Source organism: Cotesia typhae, unplaced genomic scaffold (genome assembly GCF_013202065.1).
Source record: "Cotesia typhae breed Kobodo isofemale line unplaced genomic scaffold, CoteBio_Ctyphae contig_34, whole genome shotgun sequence".
Taxonomy (NCBI): domain Eukaryota; kingdom Metazoa; phylum Arthropoda; class Insecta; order Hymenoptera; family Braconidae; genus Cotesia; species Cotesia typhae.
Window position 1 is genome coordinate 564,532 of NW_027423742.1, and position 25,126 is coordinate 589,657.

Below are 25,126 nucleotides of genomic sequence, written 5' to 3' on the forward strand. Positions count from 1 at the left end.
ATTTATATAACACATAGCGATACAGATGCCATACGTAAAAATTATACTCCCTTATGGCACCTGTGAAACATAAGGGCGTATAATAAAAATTTTGTATTTTTTTATTAAGTCCAAAAAAATTTTTAGTTTAAAAAAAAAATTTTTTTTTTATTTCTGCATGTTTCATACAGAAATACGTTGATTCTCTGAAAAAAAATTTTTTTATGCGACCTTATGACTCCCGGGACTCAACTAGGGACTCAACTAGGATTCTACTAATCAGGATTTTTTTTATTCAAAATAATTTTTATTTTCTTTAAAAATTTCATAAATGTTTTCAGATCGTTAAAAAAATTAAAATAAATTATTATAAATTTTGATATGAGATTGAGAAAAAATAATTTTACCAAATTAAACGGGACATGATCTACAAGTGCTTGATTTGGCGTGGAATGACTCACATATAATTTCGGATATTTTTATTATTTATTTTTACAATTTTCTATCTTTAAAGCTCAAAAAAACATGTTATTACTAAGTCAGCAGCAAGAAATTAAGTCGATAAAGTGTTACAAAATTTAAAAACTGAACACCCTCAAAATTTATCAGAACTTGGTGAAATGCTGAAAGAAAATCCGTTGTATAAAGACTTTTATTTAGGCTGTGAAAAAATAATACAACAAAGGACGTTGTTGTTTTTCTCGGCTCAAAAAAAATGCTTAAAAATTTAAATGAAACCACAAATATTGCAATAGAAACAACGTCACGAGTAAAATTTTTAATTAATTTCATTATAATTAAGACTGTCAACAATACATGATATTTAAATAGTATATTACATACCTAGGCCAGTAAAATAAGAAAAGTCTGAGATCACATGTAATTGTTGGCCGAAGCGAAGCCGAAGTTGACAAACATGTGGTCTGAGGCTTTACTTTTTACTGTCCAAGGTGTGTATACTATTTTTCTGCTCGACGTAGCCGGAATGTGGCAACTTCGTTTAGCGCAGCGGCCAGAAAGTTGCCACTTTCCGGCCGGAGGGCAGAAATTGTATTTTTCATATTCATTGTAACATAACATGCAGTTGATAATAATTTCTATAATCATTATGTAATATAGAACATTTTTGACATTTAGTGTTTGCCGTTGACACTAGAAGCTGCACAATTATTGACGATTCACATTCCAAAATTAGAAAAGGTAGACAAAATAAATATAATTTCTTTAAGTTGATAATATTATGTTATATATGTCATAATTATATATTATTTTTATATACCCTTTTTGTATTGAACAGGAAAATTTATTTTATAATAAATAATAAAATTAAAATTTTTTACATATTTTCTTTCGACAAAATCATATTTATAAAACATTACTATGTCCACTTTATAAAAAGACAATCATTATTTCTCCTAACGGTTTTTCAGCGGTATTTTTAACTGATATACACTCTCATGGCATATATAACGCAATATAAAGATCACATAATTTAAAATTACAATGTTTTCTCAACAGGCTGTAACAGCTAAGTACATCATTAGTTCAGCTCGTTTAAAAGAAATATATGAAACTATTTTCCAATTTGTTATAAAAAATTGTAAAAATGCTAGAAATAATTGGGAAATTTTGACTTGTGATTACGACTAACATTTAATAAGTGGTAATAATTAAGTTGCTTACTGAAATTGATTCCTCTTGATAAAATTGATAATGCATTACAATTGATAAAAATTAAATGTGAATCTCGAGCTGACGAAAATGAAAATTTTTCATTATTTTCAAGATTTGTTATTAATTGCAAACCTTTAATCATCACTCAATTATTTATAAAAGATCATGAAAGAGACGCAGTTAATCGTGCAGAAATATTTAATGTACACCTAATTAAAAATTTGGGATGTCATCAAGACTTGCACAAATTTTTAAGTGAGTTTCCAGTGATTAAAATTCTTTTTATATAATTTATTTCATGTCAAATCGTAATATAAATGAAATTGTTGATATAAAACAACATAAATATATTACTATAAAAAAACGAAGTGGAGAAAATATAAAACTATTATTAATTTTTTACAGAGCGTATTAAACTGAAAAATGGTCGTTTTAAAAACTTAAAAAAAATAAATATAAAGCTCATAGACTCTACTTTTCATAACTTTTCACTAATTTATTCTCAGATAATTTTCTAAAACTTTTTGCGAACTCGATTTTCGTGCAATTTTAAGTAATAGTGTGAAAACACAAAATCCTGTATTAAAATTTAATTTTTCCGATACAATAAGAGGGCAAAAGATTTAATAAGTTTTATTTTTCGCGCAATTTTTACGGATTGCATAAGAATTATTAATCATAAAATTCTCGCGCAAAAATTTCCATAAATTAAAGTGTATAAGCTGTAAATAAGCTTCTTCTAACTACTTGATAAGGCCATTTTTCAGTGTATTATTCTTCGTCAAAACAAACTACTTTGATTTTCTTTTACTCCATTCATTATTTTTAGTAGGACTAGAAATTTGAATAGCGCCTTATGTGTGCGCCTTAATTTTAAAAAATAATGAATCAGGTCCTATTTTTTACGAGTTTCGATTATTATGTATTTTTATTATAGTCATATTTTTAATATTTCATTTAATCTGTCTTTAAGATTTGTTGAAACATCACATAAAATTATCTGAGGACCAATAGGATGATGAAGATTACTTGAAAAAAAATAGTGCATTGATTAAAATAAATTACGAATTATCGTTGCAGCAAAAGAAATTGATTAAAGGCAAAATCAATGTAGAAACATCTTTGAAAGAATTTTTAAAAAGTAATTTAATGGAGCACATAAAACTTCAATTATCTTGGCCTCATTGTAATTAATTTTCATATAAATTGTCCTATGATATACTCAAAACAATAAATAGAATTGAAAAAAAAAAATTTTAAATAATAATAATAACAATAATAATTTTCAGACTCAAACGACACAGGTAAATTGATTGGAGTGCCAAATCTTAAAAGTTATGTAAGTCTTCTGCCTCCCCGAATTCCCGAAGGTGAGTAAAAATTGAAATTTATATATCTGTGGCATTCCAATATTGCATGAGATAAAAATTTTTTTCTTTAAATGTAATACACTACTGGAAAAAATTAAGGGATCAAAAAAAAATTCCAAATTTTTCGGTAGTTTTCAACAGGCCGTAACTTTGAGAGAAATGGTCGTACAGGAAATAAAAAAAAGAAAATTGTAGCTCCAAGTGTCTAGTTTTTGGATTAGAACTTCAAAATTTTGTAGCCTCCGCGGTTTCTGAGTAATCGTAGAAAAACCAGCAACAAAAAAATTCTCAAAATTATTTTAGTTTTTTTTTTTGGTCTACGGGCGTGGAAAAAATTTTTTTAGCTTAACCACCATAAGGATCGGATACTTTGTTCATTTAGCTTTAATTTCTTTTTTAAACACCCTGATACGTCCACTCCTCGCTGAGATATCGGTCTTCAAATGGAAAAGGATCTTTTTGTCTTTGATTATCGATATCTCAGCAACCAATGATCGCACAGAAAGTTAAAGGTGGGTTTCAAGAACTTGAATGAATTCCCTAAATGACTGTCCATTGTTTTTTCGAAAAAAATTTTTTCTTTCCGTCACATGAATTTGAAAATGCAACAAAAAAGGGCTTGTAGTGGTTTTTGGAAAATCAAGCGCTGGATCGAAAATATTGAGGAAACCACTAATGTTAAGTGTGCCTTTTACAGTTCAATATGTCCACAAAAACCCTACAAAGAATCAAATTAATCCAGCCAGCCGTTTTTTTGTTTCACTTGATCGAATTTTTGAAAAAATTAAAGGATCACGTTTTTGCTCGGAAAAGCTCATAATTTTTAAAAATGAGAAAAAAATTGTTTTTTCGAGCTTTTTCCACATTTTTGTTCCAGAAAGTGCTTAAATTGAGAAAAAAAAAAATTTTTTTGAAATTTTTTCTCTTGAAAAGTTTAAGAAAACAATTACCGCCAGCATTAGCGTTATCCAAAGCGTACCACGTGGAGGTCGCGCGGTCGGATTTACGCTTCTGTGTGTGTGTGTGTGTGTGTGTGTGTGTGTGTGTGTGTGTGTGTGTGTGTGTGTGTGTGTGTGTGTGTGTGTGTGTGTGTGTGTGTGTGTGTGTGAGGTATTTCAGGCGTATTGAGACCCGGTGGCTCGTCAGTTCCACCGTATTTAATGACTCCAAACTCATTCTCTGAAGGTTTTTGTTGGTTCAATACCGGGTATTACCACCCCTGTTTTCAATAACGGCTCTCAAACGTTCAGCCATGTTTATGCAGACGGTAATTTGAGGCTGCGGAATGGTATTCCAAATGTGCTGAAGCTCGCGCTCCAAAGCAGCTAAGTTCTGCAAATTTGGATACTCTCTGCGCAACCGACGGCCCATTATGTCCCAAACGTGCTCTATGGGGTTGAGATCTGGACTCATTGCTGGGTGTCGCAACAATGTGATGTCATGCCGCTCAAAGAAGCGCCGGGTAATGTTGGCTGTGTGTGGACGTGCATTATCTTGCATCAATATGAACGACCTCAGATGTTGTCGTCTGCGCAGAACCATGGGCCTTAAAATTTGGTCGATGTAACGTCTAGCTGTCAAATTTTCGCGTACAATTACCAAAGGTGTTCTCCAATTTCGTGAAACGCCGCCACACACCATAACTGATCCACCGCCGTAGGCAACGACTGGACGGACAAAGTTCTGGCGAAAACGTTCTCCACGACGGCGCCAAACGAGAGGACGTCGATCGTTGCCATACAGATTAAAACGAGACTCATCAGTGAATAAAACATTTGTCCATTCCCTCAAGTTCCAATTTCGATGATCGTAAGCATACGCTAAACGAGCTCGACGATGTCTTGCTGTCAACAGGGGTACACGATTAGGATGTCGTGCGTGTAACCCAGTTTCACGAAGACGGTTGATGATTGGTCGAGAGCAAATGTTTCGCACTTGATGCCGTCGTCGCTGTTGCTGTTGTTGTTGCTGTTGTCTGCGATTGGGGAAGTTTCGAGCGACAATATTCGCATTGACGAAAGGTTGTCGTCGAACTTCTCTAACAATTGTTCGATCATCGCGGGCATTAGTGACTCGATGGCGACCTTGTCCGGGGCGACGATGATATTGATTCGTCTCTTGGTATCTGGTATAAGCTCGATACGATAAGCTCGAGATACGACAGATTGACTTACACCCATCCGGATAGCAACTGCATGTTGAGTGTAACCTTCGTCGATAAGAGTCACTAACCGAGCGACTTCTACCTCCGATAAATGTCGTCTAACCATGGATAAGAATCAAAAGTCAGAAAATTTCAATTTTGACCAAAAAATTAAAAAAAATTTTTTTTAGCGCAGAGGGATTAGTTTTGAAAAAAACTGTTGAATGAAGCGATTTGCTAAGGATTCACAAAAAGAAAAGAAAAAAAAAACTCCGAAAAGCGTATGAAAAAAATCGAAATTCGATTGGGGGTATTAACTTTTTTTATTAATTTAAAAGATCAGTAGAATCAAGGAATGCAGCGGTGGAAAGGTGATAAAAATCATTGGGCGATGGTTTTTTGAGTTTCCTTAACTTGTTAAAAAAAAAAATTTTTTTTTTTTAATTTTTTTTTCGAAAAATTTTTTTTTTTTTGAAAATTTTTTTTTGAATTTTTTTTTTTTTGAAAATTTAAGCACTTTTGGAACGAAAACGTGGAAAAAGCTCGAAAAAACAATTTTTTCTCATTTTTAAAAATTATGAGCTTTTCCGAGCAAAAACGTGATCCTTTAATTTTTTCAAAAATTCGATCAAGTGAAACAAAAAAACGGCTGGCTGGATTAATTTGATTCTTTGTAGGGTTTTTGTGGACATATTGAACTGTAAAAGGCACACTTAACATTAGTGGTTTCCTCAATATTTTCGATCCAGCGCTTGATTTTCCAAAAAACCACTAAAAGCCCTTTTTTGTTGCATTTTCAAATTCATGTGACGGAAAGAAAAATTTTTTTCGAAAAACAATGGACAGTCCTTAAGGGGAATTCATTCAAGTTCTTGAAACCCACCTTTAACTTTCTGTGCGATCATTGGTTGCTGAGATATCGATAATCAAAGACAAAAAGATCCTTTTCCATTTGAAGACCGATATCTCAGCGAGGAGTGGACGTATCAGGGTGTTTAAAAAAGAAATTAAAGCTAAATGAATAAAGTATCCGATCCTTATGGTGGTTAAGCTAAAAAAATTTTTTCCACGCCCGTAGACCAAAAAAAAAACCAAAATAATTTTGAGAATTTTTTTGTTGCTGGTTTTTCTACGATTACTCAGAAACCGCGGAGGCTACAAAATTTTGAAGTTCTAATCCAAAAACTAGACACTTGGAGCTACAATTTTCTTTTTTTTATTTCCTGTACGACCATTTCTCTCAAAGTTACGGCCTGTTGAAAACTACCGAAAAATTTGGAATTTTTTTTTGATCCCTTAATTTTTTCCAGTAGTGTATTAATAGCCAATTTTAAAAATTATAGCAAATTTCCTTTAGAAAATTTTTATGTCATAACCTCGAGTATTCTCTTTTGACCGTTCCCGATAAATATTTTTATAATTTATTTAAAAATAATAATATAAAAATCTTTAAAAATTAAAAAAAAAATTTCCTTTTTTTAAAATTAAATAATCTTATTTATTACAATTTTACAGATGAATTGATTAACCCCTGTCAATATTGTAAAACCGAAGAAGGATCAATCAAATTAGAAAAATGATCCCATATCATCGGATGCTATCTTTGTTGGATTAATGCCTTTTATGTGTACAAAATAAGAATTTGCCCATTTTGTCGATCTGAATATTCAATAAATGACGTAATAATCATGTAACTTTGGAGAAAAAAAAAAAAATTTAATTTTTTGAATTTGAAATTTGTATATACATTTGTATATATTTTTTTTATTTATTTTCAAAATTACTCACTGAGTTTTTCAGTCTGTTTTTGTCTACTGGGAAGACGCTTAGCAACAGTAAAAGTTTTTCTAAGAGCTGACTTTCTGGTACAAGTACATGAGTTGCCCATTCACCGTCTCTGAAAATACCAATAGTATGATTAATATTGATTTACAATATTGATTTTGAATTTAAATCTCTGAAAGAACGGTCGAAGAATATGTCTTGGTAGTCTAACTTCAAGATTCTGTGATACCTTTCTACACAATATTAGATTAATTAAGTTATATCAAGTATTTTAAGCTAAACCCGTCTAAGAAGATGTCTTGGTAGTCGAGCTTCCGGTTTGCTAGATATCTAATTACATGGTAACTGATGATTTAAAATGTGTTTTAGCTTTTTCCGCAAAAACCGTCGGAGAAGATGTCTTGGTAGTCGAGCGTCCGGTTTACTATATACCTCATTATATGATAACTGATGATTAACAATGCATTGTAGCTTCTTCCACAAAAACCGTCGGAGAAGATGTATTGGTAGTCGATCTCCGGTATCCTCAATACCTCCTTTTGGATAAGAAATTCTCAGAGCCGCTGGAAGTTCTTGTTAATTCTCAAAAAATAATGATTATTTATTTTTAGAGATTTCCATTTTTTAATATTTCCGTTTTTTAAAGATTTCCATTTTTAGAGATTTCCATTTTTACAGGTGTATTTCTTCAGATTTCCATTTCTACAGATTTACTTTAATATAGATTCACTTTTTATTGATGGCCATTACTATGAATTTCAATTTTTTTAATTTTTTAAAAATATTGAATTCCATTCCTGCGAAATTCCATAAAATCGTTCGGACGTTTATTCATATGTTTATTAATTAATAATTCTTTATTTATTAATTGCCGTAAATATTATAGTACAAACGCAATTTTTTCCGTAAATTAAATTATACATAATGCGAGAATTATTTTTATTCAAACGGACTATTCAAAAGATATCCATTTATAAAAATTATTTTTTTTATTAATTTCTTAATTTATAAGTTTCTAATTACACAAAAGTTTATTTATTTTTTTAGATTTTTTTAATTTATTCCAAATTATCATATTTCCAGTAAAACAAATTTTTAAAATTTGAGATTTATTTTTCTTTAGTTGGCCAAACTTACAGGTTTACTAATAAGCCTTTTTCTTTTTTTACGTGTTTCTATTTATAATTTTTTACTTTTTTACGGAAGTAATTTTATACTTTTTTCCTTTTACATTGAAGTAAATTTTTTTAAATTTCAAAATAAATATCTTCAGATTTCCATAAATTCATTTTTCTATTACTACAAAGGCAACACTGACCAGGAGGAATTAATGTCACCTATAGTATATATATATATTATTATATCGAAAATCTTGTTGGAAATGGTGAAAAAAAATACTGTGAAAGTTAGAGCTCAATATTAGTATTAAGAGGTGCCGCAACATAAATTTCAATTACCCGTTTAAATAACATGGGAACGATGTACCTTTGAATTTTGGAATTTTTTAACTCTTGCTAGAAATAATAATTCAGATAGTCCAATACAGTTTTTCGTAAAAAATTTAACGCTCTACAAAAAAGGATCCTTACAATTTTTTGATATATTCATTTTTTCAAAAGGTATTCATCGTTAAAGTTGGATTAGTTTAAAATTTATACATTTTTCTTATTTTCCGACGCAACCATCAACTTTATGGGAAAATTTCATGTGTTATTTTTTGTAGAGAATTTACTTTCCTATAATTTATTCCTTGACAAGTTTTTGATATTTCTTACCGATCGTACGTTACCTGCAAAAAACTAAAAATTTTTATAAGTAAATGCCATTTTACAGCTTGAAATAAAATATTTTACTTAAATAAATAGATTTTTTACCTAAAAATGTATTATTCATAAAAATTTAATTAATCTTTGGGTGAAAGTTTTTTTTTTTTACAAACAATACTGATTTATATTATTTGACTCTTGGCAATCATTTCAAGGTCAAGACAACCGATTCTCGAACGCAAACAAAAAAATTTTATGTATATATTATATTTAATATGACTCTACTATCCATATCAATTACAAATCCTTTTAAGTTCGCTTCCCTCTACCTATATTTTATAAGCTTCCATGCTGGTGTTTTTCCAAGAATTAGCTAATTGGCGAGCTTTTTTGATTAAAGTAATACTTTTTCATTGTTAAGCATTTAATGTTGCGAGTGACGTGTGCTAGTGAAGACGTATTCACAGCTTTTAGACGTGTTTTTTCAATAATTCTTTTTCACTATTTTCTTTTTTACTTTCTCCTAAATATATTATTATTAAATTTTGTGAATTATTTATTCTAAGACCAGTTTTGTATTATCTTTTACTTGTATTACGCGTTAAGTTACTTTTGGTTTATGTTATTTGTTCTTTATTATGTGTTTTGTGTTATTGTTAACAGTTTTCCAATTAGATTCGATATCTTATTCATTTGTTTGCTATCAACAATGGATACGGAAATTTATTTAATTGGATTTCCCATATACAGTATTGTTGGGCGTAAACTTCCAAATTTTAAGGAAGCTTTTTTTTTGTTTTTTTACTATCACAAAGTTTTACAGTGTAATATTAGAAAAAGTGCTTTCTCGACAGTAAACGAAGTTGAAGAACAATGGAAGAAATTTGGAATCCCAGTTTGTGCTACTCAAAATTCTTTCAAGAGGCTTTTAGAAATGTTTAAAAAATGGAAAATTTTACAACGTAGTTTCTGCTGCAAAAAATCTCCTACTCAAATTAAAAATGAAGATGCTATTGAAATTAAGCTGAAAGGGATTGTTAACATTGCTTACAATCATGCACTAAAAAATATTAGTGAAAATCAGAGGGAATTGTTGAGAGCACAAAGATTGCTAGATCGACGGGGTTTTTTCGATAAAAATCCTCAAAACTTAACTGAAAGTTGTAATGAAATGATCGAACTAGACGATGGCAGTATGTGTTAAATTTAAATATCATATAACAAATTTAGATTGAGAAACTTTTCGAGTTTTGAATTAAATTTTTTATTATTTTGATGATTTATTAATTAGATATTAATCATTGACAAGTAGAGTTAAACGACTGCCCAATTTCAAAACACAGTGACAGATTAATTTTCTGACCCGTCTTTTGCTGGGATTGTTGCAATTTTGACTATTCCAAATTGAAAATTTCATGGTTTCTTCATACAAATTTTATCATCTATCATCACCTCTGTATGAATCCAATTTTCATTGATTTGCAGTGTAAATTTCATTTTTCTAATGAAAATTTTCAGAAATCTTAGAAGTGTCAGTTACTGTGTTTTAAAATTGGGCAGTCGTAAATATTGAAAATTTTCTTTAGTCCAGATAAATCTCATTCCTTAGTGAATTTTTTCATACATTAATGCAATTACTTTTTATAAATTTAGATGCATTTCTTAGAAAAATTAAAAGGTCAAAGTCTAATTTCAAATTTTTTTAACAAGTTTTCAAAACGATTTTATGAAATGATTTATCGAAATCATCCAAAGCTATTGTCATTGTTTTATATTAATTCTCGGCAAATGTTGAAAGATTCCCGACAATTACTATTTTTAATTAATTTTTCCTTCTTTTATAAAAAACATCGACATTTTTTATGTATTCTTAAATTATTTAAAAGAAAGTTTCTCTTCGATTTTGCATCTTTTTTAAAATTTGAAAAACAAATTTCTTTCAAGTTGAGCTTATTTTGCAAACCGACGTTTCGAAAAATGTTAAAGATTTTGGTTGTATCTCAAAATAGAAAATAAAACTATACCATCAATATAATAAAATTTGCAACGTTATGATAAATTCCAGATTCTGATGTGCTTTCAGGCACTTGTGACGTTATACCAGCAAGTCAAGGTCTACCGTTTCCGCAATCAATGATAAGTCATACGATAAGTCATACGTCAGCTATTTCTGATTTTGAAACTGAACTTTTATTGTCAGTAGAAATTCCAAAAATGAATATTATGACACCTGAATTTGTCGCTGCGTTAGATCGCGCAAATGTAAGTAGGAGAAACGCTACTTATCTTTTAGCTGCGGCTTTGAAGGGTGTTGGAGTTGATCTTCAAAATGTTAATTCGAGCTATAGCACTAATTATCGAAAGCGGATATTATTGAGAGAAGATATTGCTAAAGAATTAAAAGAAAATTTGAAATTAAACGATAACTACGTTGTTCATTGGGATGGTAAAATCCTCCGTGACATTGTTGGATATGATTCCGTCGATAGACTACACGTTGTTCTTACATCATCAGGTGAAAAACAATTGCTTGGAGTTCCAAAAATGAGTTCTGGAACGGGAATCGATCAAGCATCGGCTGTTTATTCAACACTTAACGATTGGGGTGTTAGTCGTTATGTAAAAGCAATGTGCTTTGACACCGCCGCTACAAATATAGGTAAATCTTTCTAATAATCTTATAATATCAATTCCTTAAATTGATCCTTTTCAGATTCGAATGAAACTTATTTGAAATAGAAACAAATCTTAACAAATTTTAAAGTAAATTTTTTTAAATTTTTTATTACTTTTTCAAGTTTATTTTCACTATAAAAAATTTTTGTATAATGCTATTTATTATTTTTTTAAAACAATTTGATTTTACTGATATTTAATTTGGTGACTTATAAAAAATAAATCAGAAATAGCAATTTTTTCAAAAACAAAAAATTTATCATTTCTTTAACAATTGTTTATAATATTATTTTCATACTCAGATCTGCCGTTTTTATACTGATTTGCAATAAAAAAATATCTTTTAGACGAAAGGATGATCTTGCTGCAGAGAATTAATTTTTCAAAATTTTTCTTTAGTAATGTGGAAGACAATTGTTTCTAAAAAAAAAACTAACAAGTTTAAAACTCGAAATTTGAATTTCCGGTGAAAGAAACGGTTCATTTTTACGAAAACCTGTTCTTACATTGAGAAGGTTTTGTTTTATGAAAGAATCAATCTGAAAAAAAATATTAATTTTTTCAGCTATGAACTCAAATCGTTAAGAACTTTCAAAAAGTCAATTTCTTGAAACAAGATTGTTCTCGTTTCTCGAAGTAATTTTTTTCACATTGTATTAAATGAGATATAAAATCGAATTTCAGTACAATCTCACAAAAAATTGCTTAAGCAGTGCCCATTTTTTAAAATTTCGATTGAACCCAAATTGCCGTCTTCCGTTTTTATTGTGGTATCTGTAAAAAAAGATCATCAAAGGAGGCTTACTTACACAGAAAGAAAAATTTTTGGGGTGAAGAATCGAATTTTATTGGCTCAATAAAATATTTACAAGAGCTAAAATTAAAATATCGTCGGTAAAATAAAAATTTCTTGAGCCATGAAATATTTTTTGTTTCAAGAAAATTTTTCCATCGCTTCAAAAAATTTAAGTCTTTAAACAACTTTTTTGCTTCCATTTAACTTTTTATTTTCCCGCTAAAAATCTCAGATTTTGAAAAATCGGGAAGTGATTGTTTTCACCCCGTTTTGCAAAAATCGAGTTTTCATCAGATCTCGATGTTTGAAGGTCACAGGAAGCTTCCCTGACTACCCCCGCGATGTTGTCACTGTGTGTGTGTGTGTGTGTGTGTGTGTGTGTGTGTGTGTGTGTGTGTGTGTGTGTGTGTGTGTGTATTTCCAAAGAGGTACGAAAAAAAAGATCTTCAAAAGACACCGCTATCGTTAACTCTGCTGCCCATCTTACGGCAGATATCGATGGTCGGTAGTGTGGAGATTTTTACCCACTAAAATAAAACATTCCTCTTCCCCTCTCCCCATAGATGGTACGGGGAGGACTGGATTGGAACCGCGTTAGCATTACTTCAATCCAGTCCGTGCTGCATCTCACGACGGCTACGCCTGGCTACTGGTCCCTTTCTGCGATTTTTTCTTTCAGACAACGCCGCGCGTAAACTGCAACAGCTGACCAGTTTTCCTCTTTTTCGATCATATAAGTCACCAAGCTGGAGGGGGAGAGCCTGGCGCCTATGATCTCTTCGGTGCTGCTTCTGTAGTCTTTCCACCGAGGACATTCGAAGAATATGTGTTCAGCGTTGTCAATTTTGTCCGGGCAATATTTGCATGTCGGTTTGTCCTGTAGTTTCATCCTGAAGAGATAGTCATTGAATTGGCCATGGCCTGTCAAGAGCTAGGTCAGAAAAATTCCGTGTCTCCGTGTTGTCGAGAGAGCCAGACGTTTATGTCCAGAATCAGGCGCGCCGTCCATCTGCCCGTCTCCCCTGACGTTCATCGGTCTTGCCACTCCTGTTGCGTTTCCTTTTTTATTCTCATCTTTGTCTCTTTAGAGTTGTCGCCATTTCTTTTAGCGTCATAGAGCTTGGCTCATTCAAACGCTAATAAGTCGACAGGTGTAGCTCCCGCAATGACTAGTACTGCCGCTTCAGAGACGGTGCGGTATGCGCAGGTAACCCTGAGAGCGCCTCGACGCTGAACCGCTGCCATCTTACGCCGGTAGGTCTTTTGCTTTAGAATATCCGCCCATACCTCAGCTCCGTAGAGCAATACTGAGTGGACTGTTTCCAAGAGGACCCTTCTCTTTTTGGTCCGTGGTCCTGTTGTATTCGTCATGAACCTTGATAAACTGGATACCGTCTTGTTGGCCCTGGTGCATGCAATGTCGAGGTGTTCTCGGAAAGAAAGCTTCTCGTCAATTACCACTCCCAGATAGCGCAATGCTCGTATAGATGTCAATGTTGTTTCGCCCGTGTCAACGACAAAAGGTTTTGGGAACCACTTTTGTCGGGTCAGGACGACCATCTCAGTTTTTTGCTTGGTGAGTTTCAGGTGGTGTTTCTTAAGCCAATTTTCCACGGTATCAATGGTTTCTCGAACAAGTACTACCGCCTCCTCGGCACTGTCCACTAAAATTGTAGCTGCTACGTCGTCTGCAAAGCCTGTGAGTTCAACCTGCTTTGGTAGAGGAATTCTCAGAAGCTCATCGTAGTCAACATTCCATAAATCGGCCCCCATAACCGAGCCTTGAGGAACGCCAGCAGATACGTCGTGTTCCTGTCGACCTTCCATCGTTTCCACAATCAGCCTTCTCTCATCGAGGTAGTCGTCGATTATTGTCAAATTTTCTGGTTTTACTTTAAACTTGTGCTCCAGGGCATCTAAAATATCCTCCCAATTCGCGCTATTGAAGGCGATTTTAACGTCAAACGTGAGGAGAAGGCACACCTGGCGAGTTTTGAGGCTACCAGTCTATGCTTCCCGTACCGTCTCTGTGACTTTTTGAATCGCGCCGATTGTCGATCGACCTTTTCGAAAGCCATATTGGTTGGTGGCAAGTCCTCCAGCTCGATCAATATCATTGCGAAGTCTGCTTTGTATAAGCTTTTCAAGCAGTTTTCCGGCAATGTCTAGCATGCAAAGTGGTCTAAACGACGATGGCATTATAAGGGTTCCCTTCCCTTTGTCTAACAGGACCAATCTCTGCCGTTTCCAGACCATAGGAAACGTGCCGGTTGCCAAACACGCATTGTAGGCGCTCATAAGTATGTGCGGATATTCCAGGGCTACAATCTTGATCACCAAGGCTGGGATGCCATCGGGGCCTGGTGCTTTCCCAATCTTGATGGTTTTTGCTGCGTCTTGCAATTCCTTTATAGTGAAGGGTGTTGTTTCGCTGGTTTTTGCATATCGTCTCTTTTCTCGAGGTGGGTACTCAGGAAACAACTCCGCCACGATGCTGTTCATTGAAGCAGGAGACTTCGGCGCGTCTGGAGAAGCCTTCCCAAGTCGTTTAGTGACAATTTGGAAGGCTTTACCCCAGAGGTCATTGATTAGGTTGTTGCAGATGTCTTTCCACAACACCACTTTACTTGCTTTGATGGCTATATTCAAAGCCTTCTTGGCCTGTTTGTACTCCATCGAGTATATGTCTTGGTCAGGGGAACGTTTTGCTGCTCTCGTTGCTCTCCTACATAGTCCATGGCATTTTTTCCGGAGATCTGCTATGTCTTGAGTCCACCAATACCCCGGCCTATAGTAGCCTCGCCTCTTTATCCGTGGCATGGAAGCATCGCATGAGGCGGCGATCAGTTCCATCCCTTTTGACACTGAATTTGTCGTTTCATTACGGCTATTCGGAGTCGGGCTGTCCTGAAAAGTAGACGAACTTCGTGTCAGAGAAGTTCGCAGCTTCTCTAAATCGAGCTTCCTGACATTCCACTTTCGCGGTTGATAATCGTGTCGTGTTATCGGAACGGAAGCAGTTTGAATGCTGAATCTCACATACTGATGGTCGCTGCCACTATATTCTTCGGATAAGTTCCAGTCTTCAATCATGTTCGCAATCTTTGGAGTCGCCAACGTACTGTCGAGTATAGATTCCCGGTATCCTGGTCTTCGAAAGGTGGTAGTACTTCCGGTGTTCTGCACTATGAAGTCCGTCCTTGCTGCGAAGTCCGCTACTTCGTCTCCTCTGGTGTCGGAGGGTTCAGCGCCCCATTCAGCTGATTTTGCGTTGAAATCACCAGCTACGATGACTTCCCCATCGAACTTGCCGATAGTATCCTCTATGTTTGCCATTTTCTGTCGAAACACACTAATCCCTTCATTGGGTGAAAGGTAGACGCTTACAAAGTAGGTCTTGGGGGTTTTGACCCAGACGAAGCCTTCTCCGCCTCCGCTGTCGTTCACGGTGATCGTTTTTGAGTTTATGATCCAGATTGCTGCTGTGCCAGATTTATCTGCGAACCATGTATTACCCTGAATATTTAAATATTGCTCGCAGATAAGGCAGATGTCGATCTTGTCTTCAAAGATACGCTGGCGCAGAAGATTTTGCGCTAAGGCGCACCTATTCAGGTTACCCTGTAATAAGCGCGTCATTTTTGTTCTTTCGTGGCTGCGGCAAGTGCGGTGCGAAATGCCTTACTGTGTGTGTGTGTGTGTGTGTGTAAGTGTGTGACTATGTAAGTCGTTTATAACTTTTGAACGACTGAACCGATCGTAACGAACTACACGGTGTTCTAAAGAGTTCCCTCGAACTTAGATTTTCTGAGAATTTGAACTGATTCGGACCGATAGATTTTAAGAAATCTTGAAAAATCTCAAAAACAATAAGAAAAAAATCATTTTTGAAATTGGTGAAATATCGTGATTGATAAGTCTGCTGTTTATTTGTCGCGGCACCATAAATCTCTACTTAACAAAACGATTAAAAGGAATTAAGTTTTAAAATTGATAGAATTCTTTTCAATCATTTAAATTTTTCAAAATACTTCCTTTTGTAGGCATTTCGAATGCTCAAAATCAATTTCAATAATTTTTTTATTCTGAGAAACTTATAAAATGAACTATGTGTTACTCTTCTCATCCGTTCATTTTCATAGCATTCCGTTTGAAAACATACGACAATTTTCTTTATAAATTCTTCTAAGAATTCATTAGCTTTAATCAAGTTATGGTATGAAATCTAATTTTTTTTTTTTCAGAAATATCATCCAAGAAATGATTATACAGAATTTTTAGAGCTCTCATTAATTTTTCTGGGAATAACTCCCAAAGAAAATCTGTCGTTCAAGCGCCCAGGAGCTATGAGTCACGCTCGTTGGATGGCTAAGAATATTTATTGTCTGAAAATATTTATTTTCAGAGACGAGTTCAAACTCAGTGCTCGTGAAAAAAATGGTCTTCGAGAAGTTTGCTTATTTATTATTACGAATTATATAAAAGTTTGGTTTTCTTCGCCTTCTGCTATTCTGGCTCCAAATCACGACCTTACTTTTTGGCAAAAATTAATTATGAAGCTGTTATTTCTAAAATTTCAAAAGCTGTTACTGCAAAAATGATAAATCATCTGTGGTATTTAACAGATAAGCTAGCTATAATTTCCTTGTTCGATGATGAAGTAGAAGTTGAAGTGAAGAAAAAAATAGTTGTAAATATGAAGTATCGAAAAGGAAATAAAGTTAAGGCAAGGAAATTCGAAGTTGAAAACGATGATTTGAATGCACTTTTAGACAAAGATATAAGCGACTTTGTGTCGGTAGATTCAGTGTCTATCTTTAAAGCTATTGATTTACCTTACGACTTCGTTGATAAAGATACAAATTCTTGGACTAGTGATGAAAGTTTTAAAGAATGTGTGCAATTTTTTACGAAATTAATGGTAGTAAATGATGTTGCGGAGTGTGGTGTTGCGTTGATTGAACAATACAATAAGTGTTTCACGAAAAATGAAGACCATTTACAATACTTATTGCTAGTTATAAATGAATACAGAAAAAAACTGCCCAATTGTAGTAAAAATCTTTTAGTGTAATGATATATATTACTATCATTATAATAAATAATACATTTTTAGGTTAAGAATCCACTCACTTATGAGATACTTATGAGATACTTGTGGAATTTCAGAAATGAAAACTTAATTTTTGGAGTGAATAGCAATTTTCAACCGAGATGCAGCTCCAACTTTTTTTGGGCTAAAGATACAGTGAAATGATTTTAATACTTTTTTGTAGAGAATAATTTTTCCCATAAATCCCACCGATTTACTAGATGAAATTGAGATACTTGTTGAACGTCAGAACACTTAGTAAGATTTTCTACATAACACTCCGTAGGACAATCATCAAGACAACTTGCATGACAATAGGCAGGAGAACCAGCAATACTAATTTTAAGACCATAATTGTATTACTCGAGTAAGCCCGAGGAAATGCGCGAAATAATTTTATTTTCTCTAATAAAAATATTAAAGTTTTTATTTATTCGAAACAAAAGAAATAACATCTTATATTATTTTTAAAAGAAATAAGTCAATAATATCATTCGTTATGAAGTTCGCTTGGTAAATTTTATTGTACTTTTTTTCTTTCTTTAAATCTGTAACGAGCTCTCTGATTGGTCTATTTCAATCCTCAATAACTCCCAAAATATTGAGAATTTCGAAAAATTTTATTCTTGCAATTGTGCTTAAAAGCGCCTCTTCTATCTAAATTTTTTTGGTCGGACACTAATTCTGAATCACCCTGTGTATATATAATATTAAAATATATAATATAATATATAAAATTAAAATTGTAGTGTTTCAATATATATATATATATATATATATATATATATATATATATATATATATATATATATATATATATATATTGAAACACTACAATTTTAATTTCTATGAAAAATTTTAGTTTCCAGGCCACTAAACCTCGCGGATAAGAATTAGTCGCCTGGATTTCGTTTATAATTTTGGTCCACTGCCCTGGGATATTCCGCTCCCGAATTTATGATTTTCTTTTGTTTTAAGAGAGCTCGATTAGATAGATTGTGGGACAGAAGTTACCACGTGTGCCAGTTAAATTTATTTTACTTACTTACAAAAGTTACTGTACAGATGGTCCTTCTTCTGTGGTTGGTGTTGTAATTGATTAGATGAAATTACGCAGTGTGAATATTATAGTGGATAAATTAACTTGATTGGTAACAAAATTGCAACAAACTTAATTTTATTTCACTAAGTCAACACTTGAAATATATTTATTATATTCGGTGACGAAATACAATAGATTTGTAATAGGAATATTTTACTAATATTCTAGGTTGTCGATGGTTAATTATTTATAATAACACAATGATATTTTAACAGAGAATAGTAGTAATAATGATGATATAAACTTATTAATTAATTAATAGATGTGATAGTTGTTAATAATTATTTAGTTTTGGTGAGTAATCACCTAATAGTGGTAATAGTGGTATAGTGGTAAGAATAACTAAGATAAATCTAACGTGGTGGTTGACACCGGGGGATAGATCGAAGTGTCGATCACCGCTCAAGTATCGGGGTTTGTGGCCGTTTTTCCCCTCCTTGTGCCGTCTTGTGCCGTCACGGGACTACCTATTATGTGAGCTAGTGTCGGTAACGGAAATTTCGGGTGGTAGTTCGCCAGGCTGATAAAGTCGGGACATTTTGTAGTGTCTCAATCCTCCCTGCCAAGCCAAGACTACCCCGTCAATTTTTGGAGCGAGCTAACTCTTTTAAAAGAATCGGTGAATCGTCACCAGGTTTGAGGGTAATATGATGATAGGAGTTAGTGGTGAGTGATCACCTAGGAAGGGTAGTTTGATGAGATGATAGTGAGGAAAGTTTGGTTTGGTGAGTAGTCACCTATTGATGAGAGTGATTGGTGAGTAGTCACCTGTTAATGAGAAAGGGTGGTGAGTAGTCACCTAGTAGTAGTGTGTGAGAAAGTAGGGAGTTTGAGGAATTTTGGGTTGGTGAGTAGTCACCTGAGGAATAGATGTGTTGGTAGACTGGTGGAGTCATCACCTGTAAAGAAAAAAAAATTATTAATTAAAATTTTAAAATTAATTTTAAATAAAGAATTTGTTGTTGGTGAATTCCTTGAGCGAATGTCGAAACTCCGGTCTAGACTTCGATCTATTGAATTAAAAAGAGAAATAAATTAAAAAATTTATAATGAAAAATTTTTTGGTTATAGTTGGTTGATTTTTTTTTTGATTTGGATTGCAGCTGTAAATAAAACAAATTAACTGGCAGATAATATATTAGATGATATGAATGATATTGCGATTATATAGAAATTAATATGAATAATTGTTTGAATTTTATTTTATAGTAGTAAACACAAAATTTTTAAAGTATATAATGAACTGACTCATTGTCAGTAATGAACAAACAAAAAAAATTAAAATAATAAGAAAGTAATGTAATAAAAATTGTTAAAGTATTAATGAAAGAGTGATGAATGAGGATGAAAACTTCCTGAACCGTAAGGGGGGGTTTATTTCCTCATGGCACGAAGTTGGGCCTCGTGGAAGAGTCTCATGTCCTCTTGGGTGTACTTGGTACAGATCCAGTCCTTGTATTTTGGCCAGCGCTAGTTACAAGCCCGGCACATGGGGTCGAAGAATTGATTTGCCACTCCGCATCCTGAGCAACGTCCACGGAAGTGGTCTTTCAGTTCTTTCTCGTGTGGGCGGAAACACGTTTCCGTTGTCACTTGGTCCTGATAGCAGACGTGACACATGTCTGGCCTCCATGGCAGACGACATTCGGCAATCTTGTGGGTTCGTTGCCGACAATTCTGGCACCCTGTGGAGAAGAACAGTGACTGAGCCTGGGTAGTCACTGTCTGGGTCCAAGACTCCTGGAGCTCATGGTGTCGGATCCTTGGCCGAACGGTAGCACAAGTGCTGCGGATTGCTTTACAGAAGGTGTTGTAATCCATAAAGCGGATTCCGTTATGTACGCATATCTGGTTAGCGTCTGTAGTAGTTATTGATGGGGTTGCTGAGTCAGTGTCAGCCAGAAACTGTTGATATGCAGCCTCTGGTGATATCGGCGCACTGTACTCAGGTGCTGACGTAGTCTGGGAGTACGGTAACGAATGAGCATACGTTACCATTACTGTTTTAGCCGGTGCGCCCTTCTTTATGGCTCCTGTTGCTTGGAGAAGGTTCGATTGCTCCTGGGCGAGCTCTCCTCGAGCCACTCTGTGGGCCAATAGTGGAGATGGAGGGAATTGAGAACCCTCTCGGATGGGCCTGGACGTTGATGTGTGAGGTTTCAATCCAGCATTCGGTCCACATGCTATCGCTGGCTGGCTGGCTAGGACTGGAACTACCGCCTTGTTGGTTGGCGTAGTCCCGATATTGTAGACCGTCCTGATGTTCTGCTCTTCGGTGACTTGGAAGGTTATGGGTCCCTCCTGGTGTGCTTTTTGATGAAGGTCATCACCCAGCTGCTTGATGGAGGGTTCCATCGCCTCGAGTCGGTGGTTGACGGCAACGACTTCTTCGGCTACATCGCGATCGTTCCGACGTTGCTGGTTAGTTGTCTCAGCTAGGTTGGTGACATCGCGTTGTAAGGACTGGATGTCACGTGTGTTTCTTTGCAGCTGCATACGCAGATGCTCAATGCCATCCAATATGTCATTGACCCAGAAAGGTCGTTCGCTAATGAGTCTAGCTATTGGCTGAGCTAGAGAGTCTAATCAGCTCACGAATGCTGAGGCAACTGTTTGTTGACTCGCATTGGTGACTGATGGCTGCTCTGTAGCTGCCTTGCTGCTCGTGGGTGTTAAAGTATCCTCTGGCTGGTTAGCATTACTGACTGGACCTGTAATCAGACTGTTGGCCACTGGTGTCGATGTGGCTGCTACTGGAGTAGTTACTGCGGTAGCTACGGTAACTGTGCCGAGCTGGACTGCGAGGGGCCTGGGAATTCGGCCGAAGGTGAGCTGGGTAGCTTCCTCTGGAGTCAGGCTAGGCTTAGCCATGGTCGGTGACGATGCAGGGGTTACAGCTGATGGTTCCGGTGATGGTGGTGATACAGTGTCGTTCAGATGGAGTGAAATGGTGTCGGAAGCTAGAGTTTCGGTCAGCAGGTCGAGAATCAATGACTCCAAACTCGCATGTGAACTGGCTTTCGACTCACTGCTGATAATAGATGACATTGTAGTACTCTCAGTAGTTTCTTTCTGTAATGAAATTTGTCTATTAGACCTTCGTGGAATTTTCAAATCATTTAAATAATGTGTGCCGAGGCCATTGCCATTTAAATCTGATAATTTCACGACCATCGGACTTATTATATCATTAACTACTGCGGGTCCTGCATATTTAGGTGCTAACTTCGCGCTATAGCCATCAACTTTTTTACTTAATTTTTTATTTAAATAATAAACGCGATCCCCGACCTGTAAATTGATAGATTGAGAAGAAAACCGCTTTTCATGTTGTTTTCGTGTTCGTTCCCGAGCTTTTAACATGTGATGTTCTGTAAAATGGCGAAGTTCGTCTATTCTAAATATGCGGGATTTCCAAACAGTTATGTCAGTCTCGTCAAAGTTTTCAGTAACAGGTGTATCTGATATAGGGTGTGGGTTACGACCATGATTTAAATAAAATCGGGACACGCCTAGTGCGGTGTGGACTGCAGTATTATAGACAAATTTTAAGTCTGGTATATGAAGGTCCCAGTCTCGTTGGTTTTGTCCAGTAAATGAAATAATCATGGTTTTTATCGTGCGATTACAACGTTCTACGGGGTTCGCACATGGGTGTCCTATTAGAGTAGGCGTAAGTAAGATATTGTACTGTTTTATAAGAGCCAAAACGTCGTTATTTATAAACTCGTTGCCATTATCTGAGATAATTTGTTTAACTGGGCCCCAGTGGGTTAATACTGCGCGTAAATGCTTGATTATTTCTTTGCCAGTTTGTTGTCTTGATGGGAAAATTTCTAAGTATCGGGTGTAAATGTCTTCAATTACTAATGCATATTGGAAACCAGATGAGGATTTATTGTAAGGGCCTATGGTATCCATGGAGATGATAGTCCATGGCTGAGTTGGTGATCTAGTACCAATATAGCCTTGCGGTTTAGCCTGATTACTTTTTGTTTTAAGGCAACGCTCACAAGAATTGACATAGGAAACAACATCTCGGAACATACCGGGCCAGTAATGGGTCTCGCAGATACGCCAGTAGGTTTTATCGATACATAAGTGTCCTGATTGAACATCGCAATGGGCTTTCTCGAGTTGTGGCTTGATTTCGAGTTCTGTGAGGACGATTTTCCACGCGGTAATGTCACCTAGAATTTCCTTGACTGCTGTTGGGCGGTAATAATATAGTCTTTCGTCTTCGTACTTCCATTCGGGGTATTTTTCCGAGAATTTTTGGACTACTCGGACTTTTTCATTGTACCATGAAATTTCAGGTTCAGTACTGTTACGATTTTGAATTGCTGAGAGTTCTGTTAATCCAGTATCCTCATAAAGGCGTGATAGAGCGTCTGGGGCTTCGTTTTGAGTTCCTCTGTAATGGATAATGTCCAACCTGTATGCAGATAAGTCAATAGCCCGCCTAGCTAAACGACCTGCTGGGTCTTTTAAATTGTAGAGCCATTTTAACGCGGAATGGTCAGTATAAACTGTGACTGGGAGACCTTCTACGTATCCACGTAATTTCCGTAAGGCCCAAACTACCGCGAGGCATTCTTTTTCTGTCGTTGTGTTATTAATTTCAGCTGTATTCAGAGGTCTGCTCAGACACATAATTAAATTCTCGCGATCTTCTTTAAAGTCGTACTGAGTGAGAATTGCGCCTAGTCCAGTGTTACTCGCGTCAGTGTACAAGCGATAGGGGCGATCTGGCTCAGGCAGAGCTAATGTGGCTGCTTGTAATAAGGATTTCTTAGTCTCGACAAATGCTTCTTCTTCTACATCAGTCCATTTCCAGTCTACACGCGTGCTTGTTAATTTATTTAAAGGACCTTGGACTTGTGGAATATTTTTAAGGTATTTGTGATACCAATTTACAAGATCTTAAATCTACGAAGTTCCTTGCGGTTAGTAGGTCGCGGATAATCGGCTATTGGTTCGAGTCGCGCTGGATCTGGACTCATGCCTTCTTCATTGAATATCAAGCCTAGGAATTTAACTTCGGAACGTACGAATTGACTTTTTTCTTCGTTCATTTTGAGGCCCGCGATTCGAAAAACTTCAAAAACAGCTTGTAAATACGTCATGTGTTCCTCTAGAGTATTACTGATAATAATCCAATCATCTAAGTAGGCAAAAATTTTTTCTTGTGCGCGGGGTAAATATTTCCGAGCCTTTTTCCAAAGAATTTGCATTACGATTCGGAGAACTTGGTCGGCGAGGGCTTGATAAGTACTAGGAGCGTTAACAAGCCCGAATGGCAAACGAATCCATTCGAATTGGCCATGGCCATCGACACAAAATGCTGTATAGTGTCGACTACTCTCTTCAACTAATACTTGATGAAAAGCGTCGCTGAGACCAATAGTAGAAATAATTTTTGCGCTTCGAAGGCTGGATAAAATTCGATGCATGATTGGTAATGGGTACGCTGATTGTTTGGTCTTTTTATTTAAAGGACGATAATCGATACACATGCGACAGGTATTATTTTTCTTCGCGACCATAACTGGTGAGCAAGCCCAGCTACTGTTTGAAGGTCGAATATATCCTTTCTCGAGTAATTGGTCAACTTTTTCGTGCAATGCTTTCATTACTGGCTGACTACGTCTGTATGGTTTACAGCGTACTGGAGTTTCGTCAGTTACTTCGATACGATGTTTTACTAAATTAGTGACTCCTAACGTGGTAGATTTACTTTTATTAAATTCTGTCTCGAGAAAATTACTTAATTCAGATCGTTCTGATGAAGATAGAGCATTTAATGTCAGGGGTTTGTTTTTATTTGTACGGGAACTAAATTGATGTTTGATGGAATTACCACCTAGGTACCAAGTAGCAATTTTTGATTCTACATGAACGTCTGCAGACTGCCAGAAATCTAAACCAAAGATAATTGGGGTTGATAGACCAGATAATACGCTCAACCAGGTTAAGATAGTCTTTCCGTCGAGTTCTACTTTGAATGGAGCGCCTGCGCGTGTATATATTGAAGCAGATTCGGCTAATGTTACTCCTACAGTACTGGTGGGATCTGGGCTGAGTTCTTGATGTTCATTGCCTTGGATTCGATTGTATGCGGTCTGAGAAATGTAACTTCGTTCGCTTCCGCTGTCCACCATGGCTTCAATATTGAAAGGTCCGATTGTAATATCTGTAATCATGCGACTTACGAGCGTTGGTGCCTGCGTATGCGATAGATATGTTAGATCTTGATGATTGGGACCACGTATTTGCATAAGACAGTCGGGTGTTTTGTCATGGTCTGATTTGATTTGTAATTTCGGTGAATCTATGGGAAATTCCGATTCTGAGTTTGATTCATAGACATAATAGTCATAATCCTCATATTCCGAATCTAGGATGTTTAGTTGTGGAGGATCAAATGGGAAATCCGAAGTTTGGGAAGTACTAGCTTTACAGTTGTCAATTTTTGGCTCTACCAAGGTGTTAGCTGGAGAAATAGATGATACGTGGGTTTGACTGGCTGATTCAGTAGTACTATTTGTCTCTACTGCAACGGTTTTGGCCCTGGCTGCTGTAGAGGGATACACCAGGGCACTTACTCGTTTTTTGGATCCGGGTTTCTCGGCAACGGTGGTAAACCAGCTCTGGCCCGAATCTCATCGGTGGTTTTCGCGCAACATTTGTCGGATGTATGTGCATAACGTCCACAGCGTATACAGGACGCGGAAGGTGGTGGT

General features: G+C 35.5%; 1 protein-coding gene across 1 annotated transcript in view; it reads left to right on the forward strand.

Annotated features, from left to right (window-relative positions):
- LOC141526507 (uncharacterized) overlaps positions 1-25,126 on the forward strand; it is a 1,028,588-nt gene that overhangs the window by 142,402 nt on the left and 861,060 nt on the right. Inside the window, exon 3 of the mRNA XM_074241542.1 lies at positions 2,943-3,023. Within this exon, the coding sequence (XP_074097643.1) occupies positions 2,943-3,023 (81 nt within the window). The remainder of the gene's footprint in view (positions 1-2,942; positions 3,024-25,126) is intronic.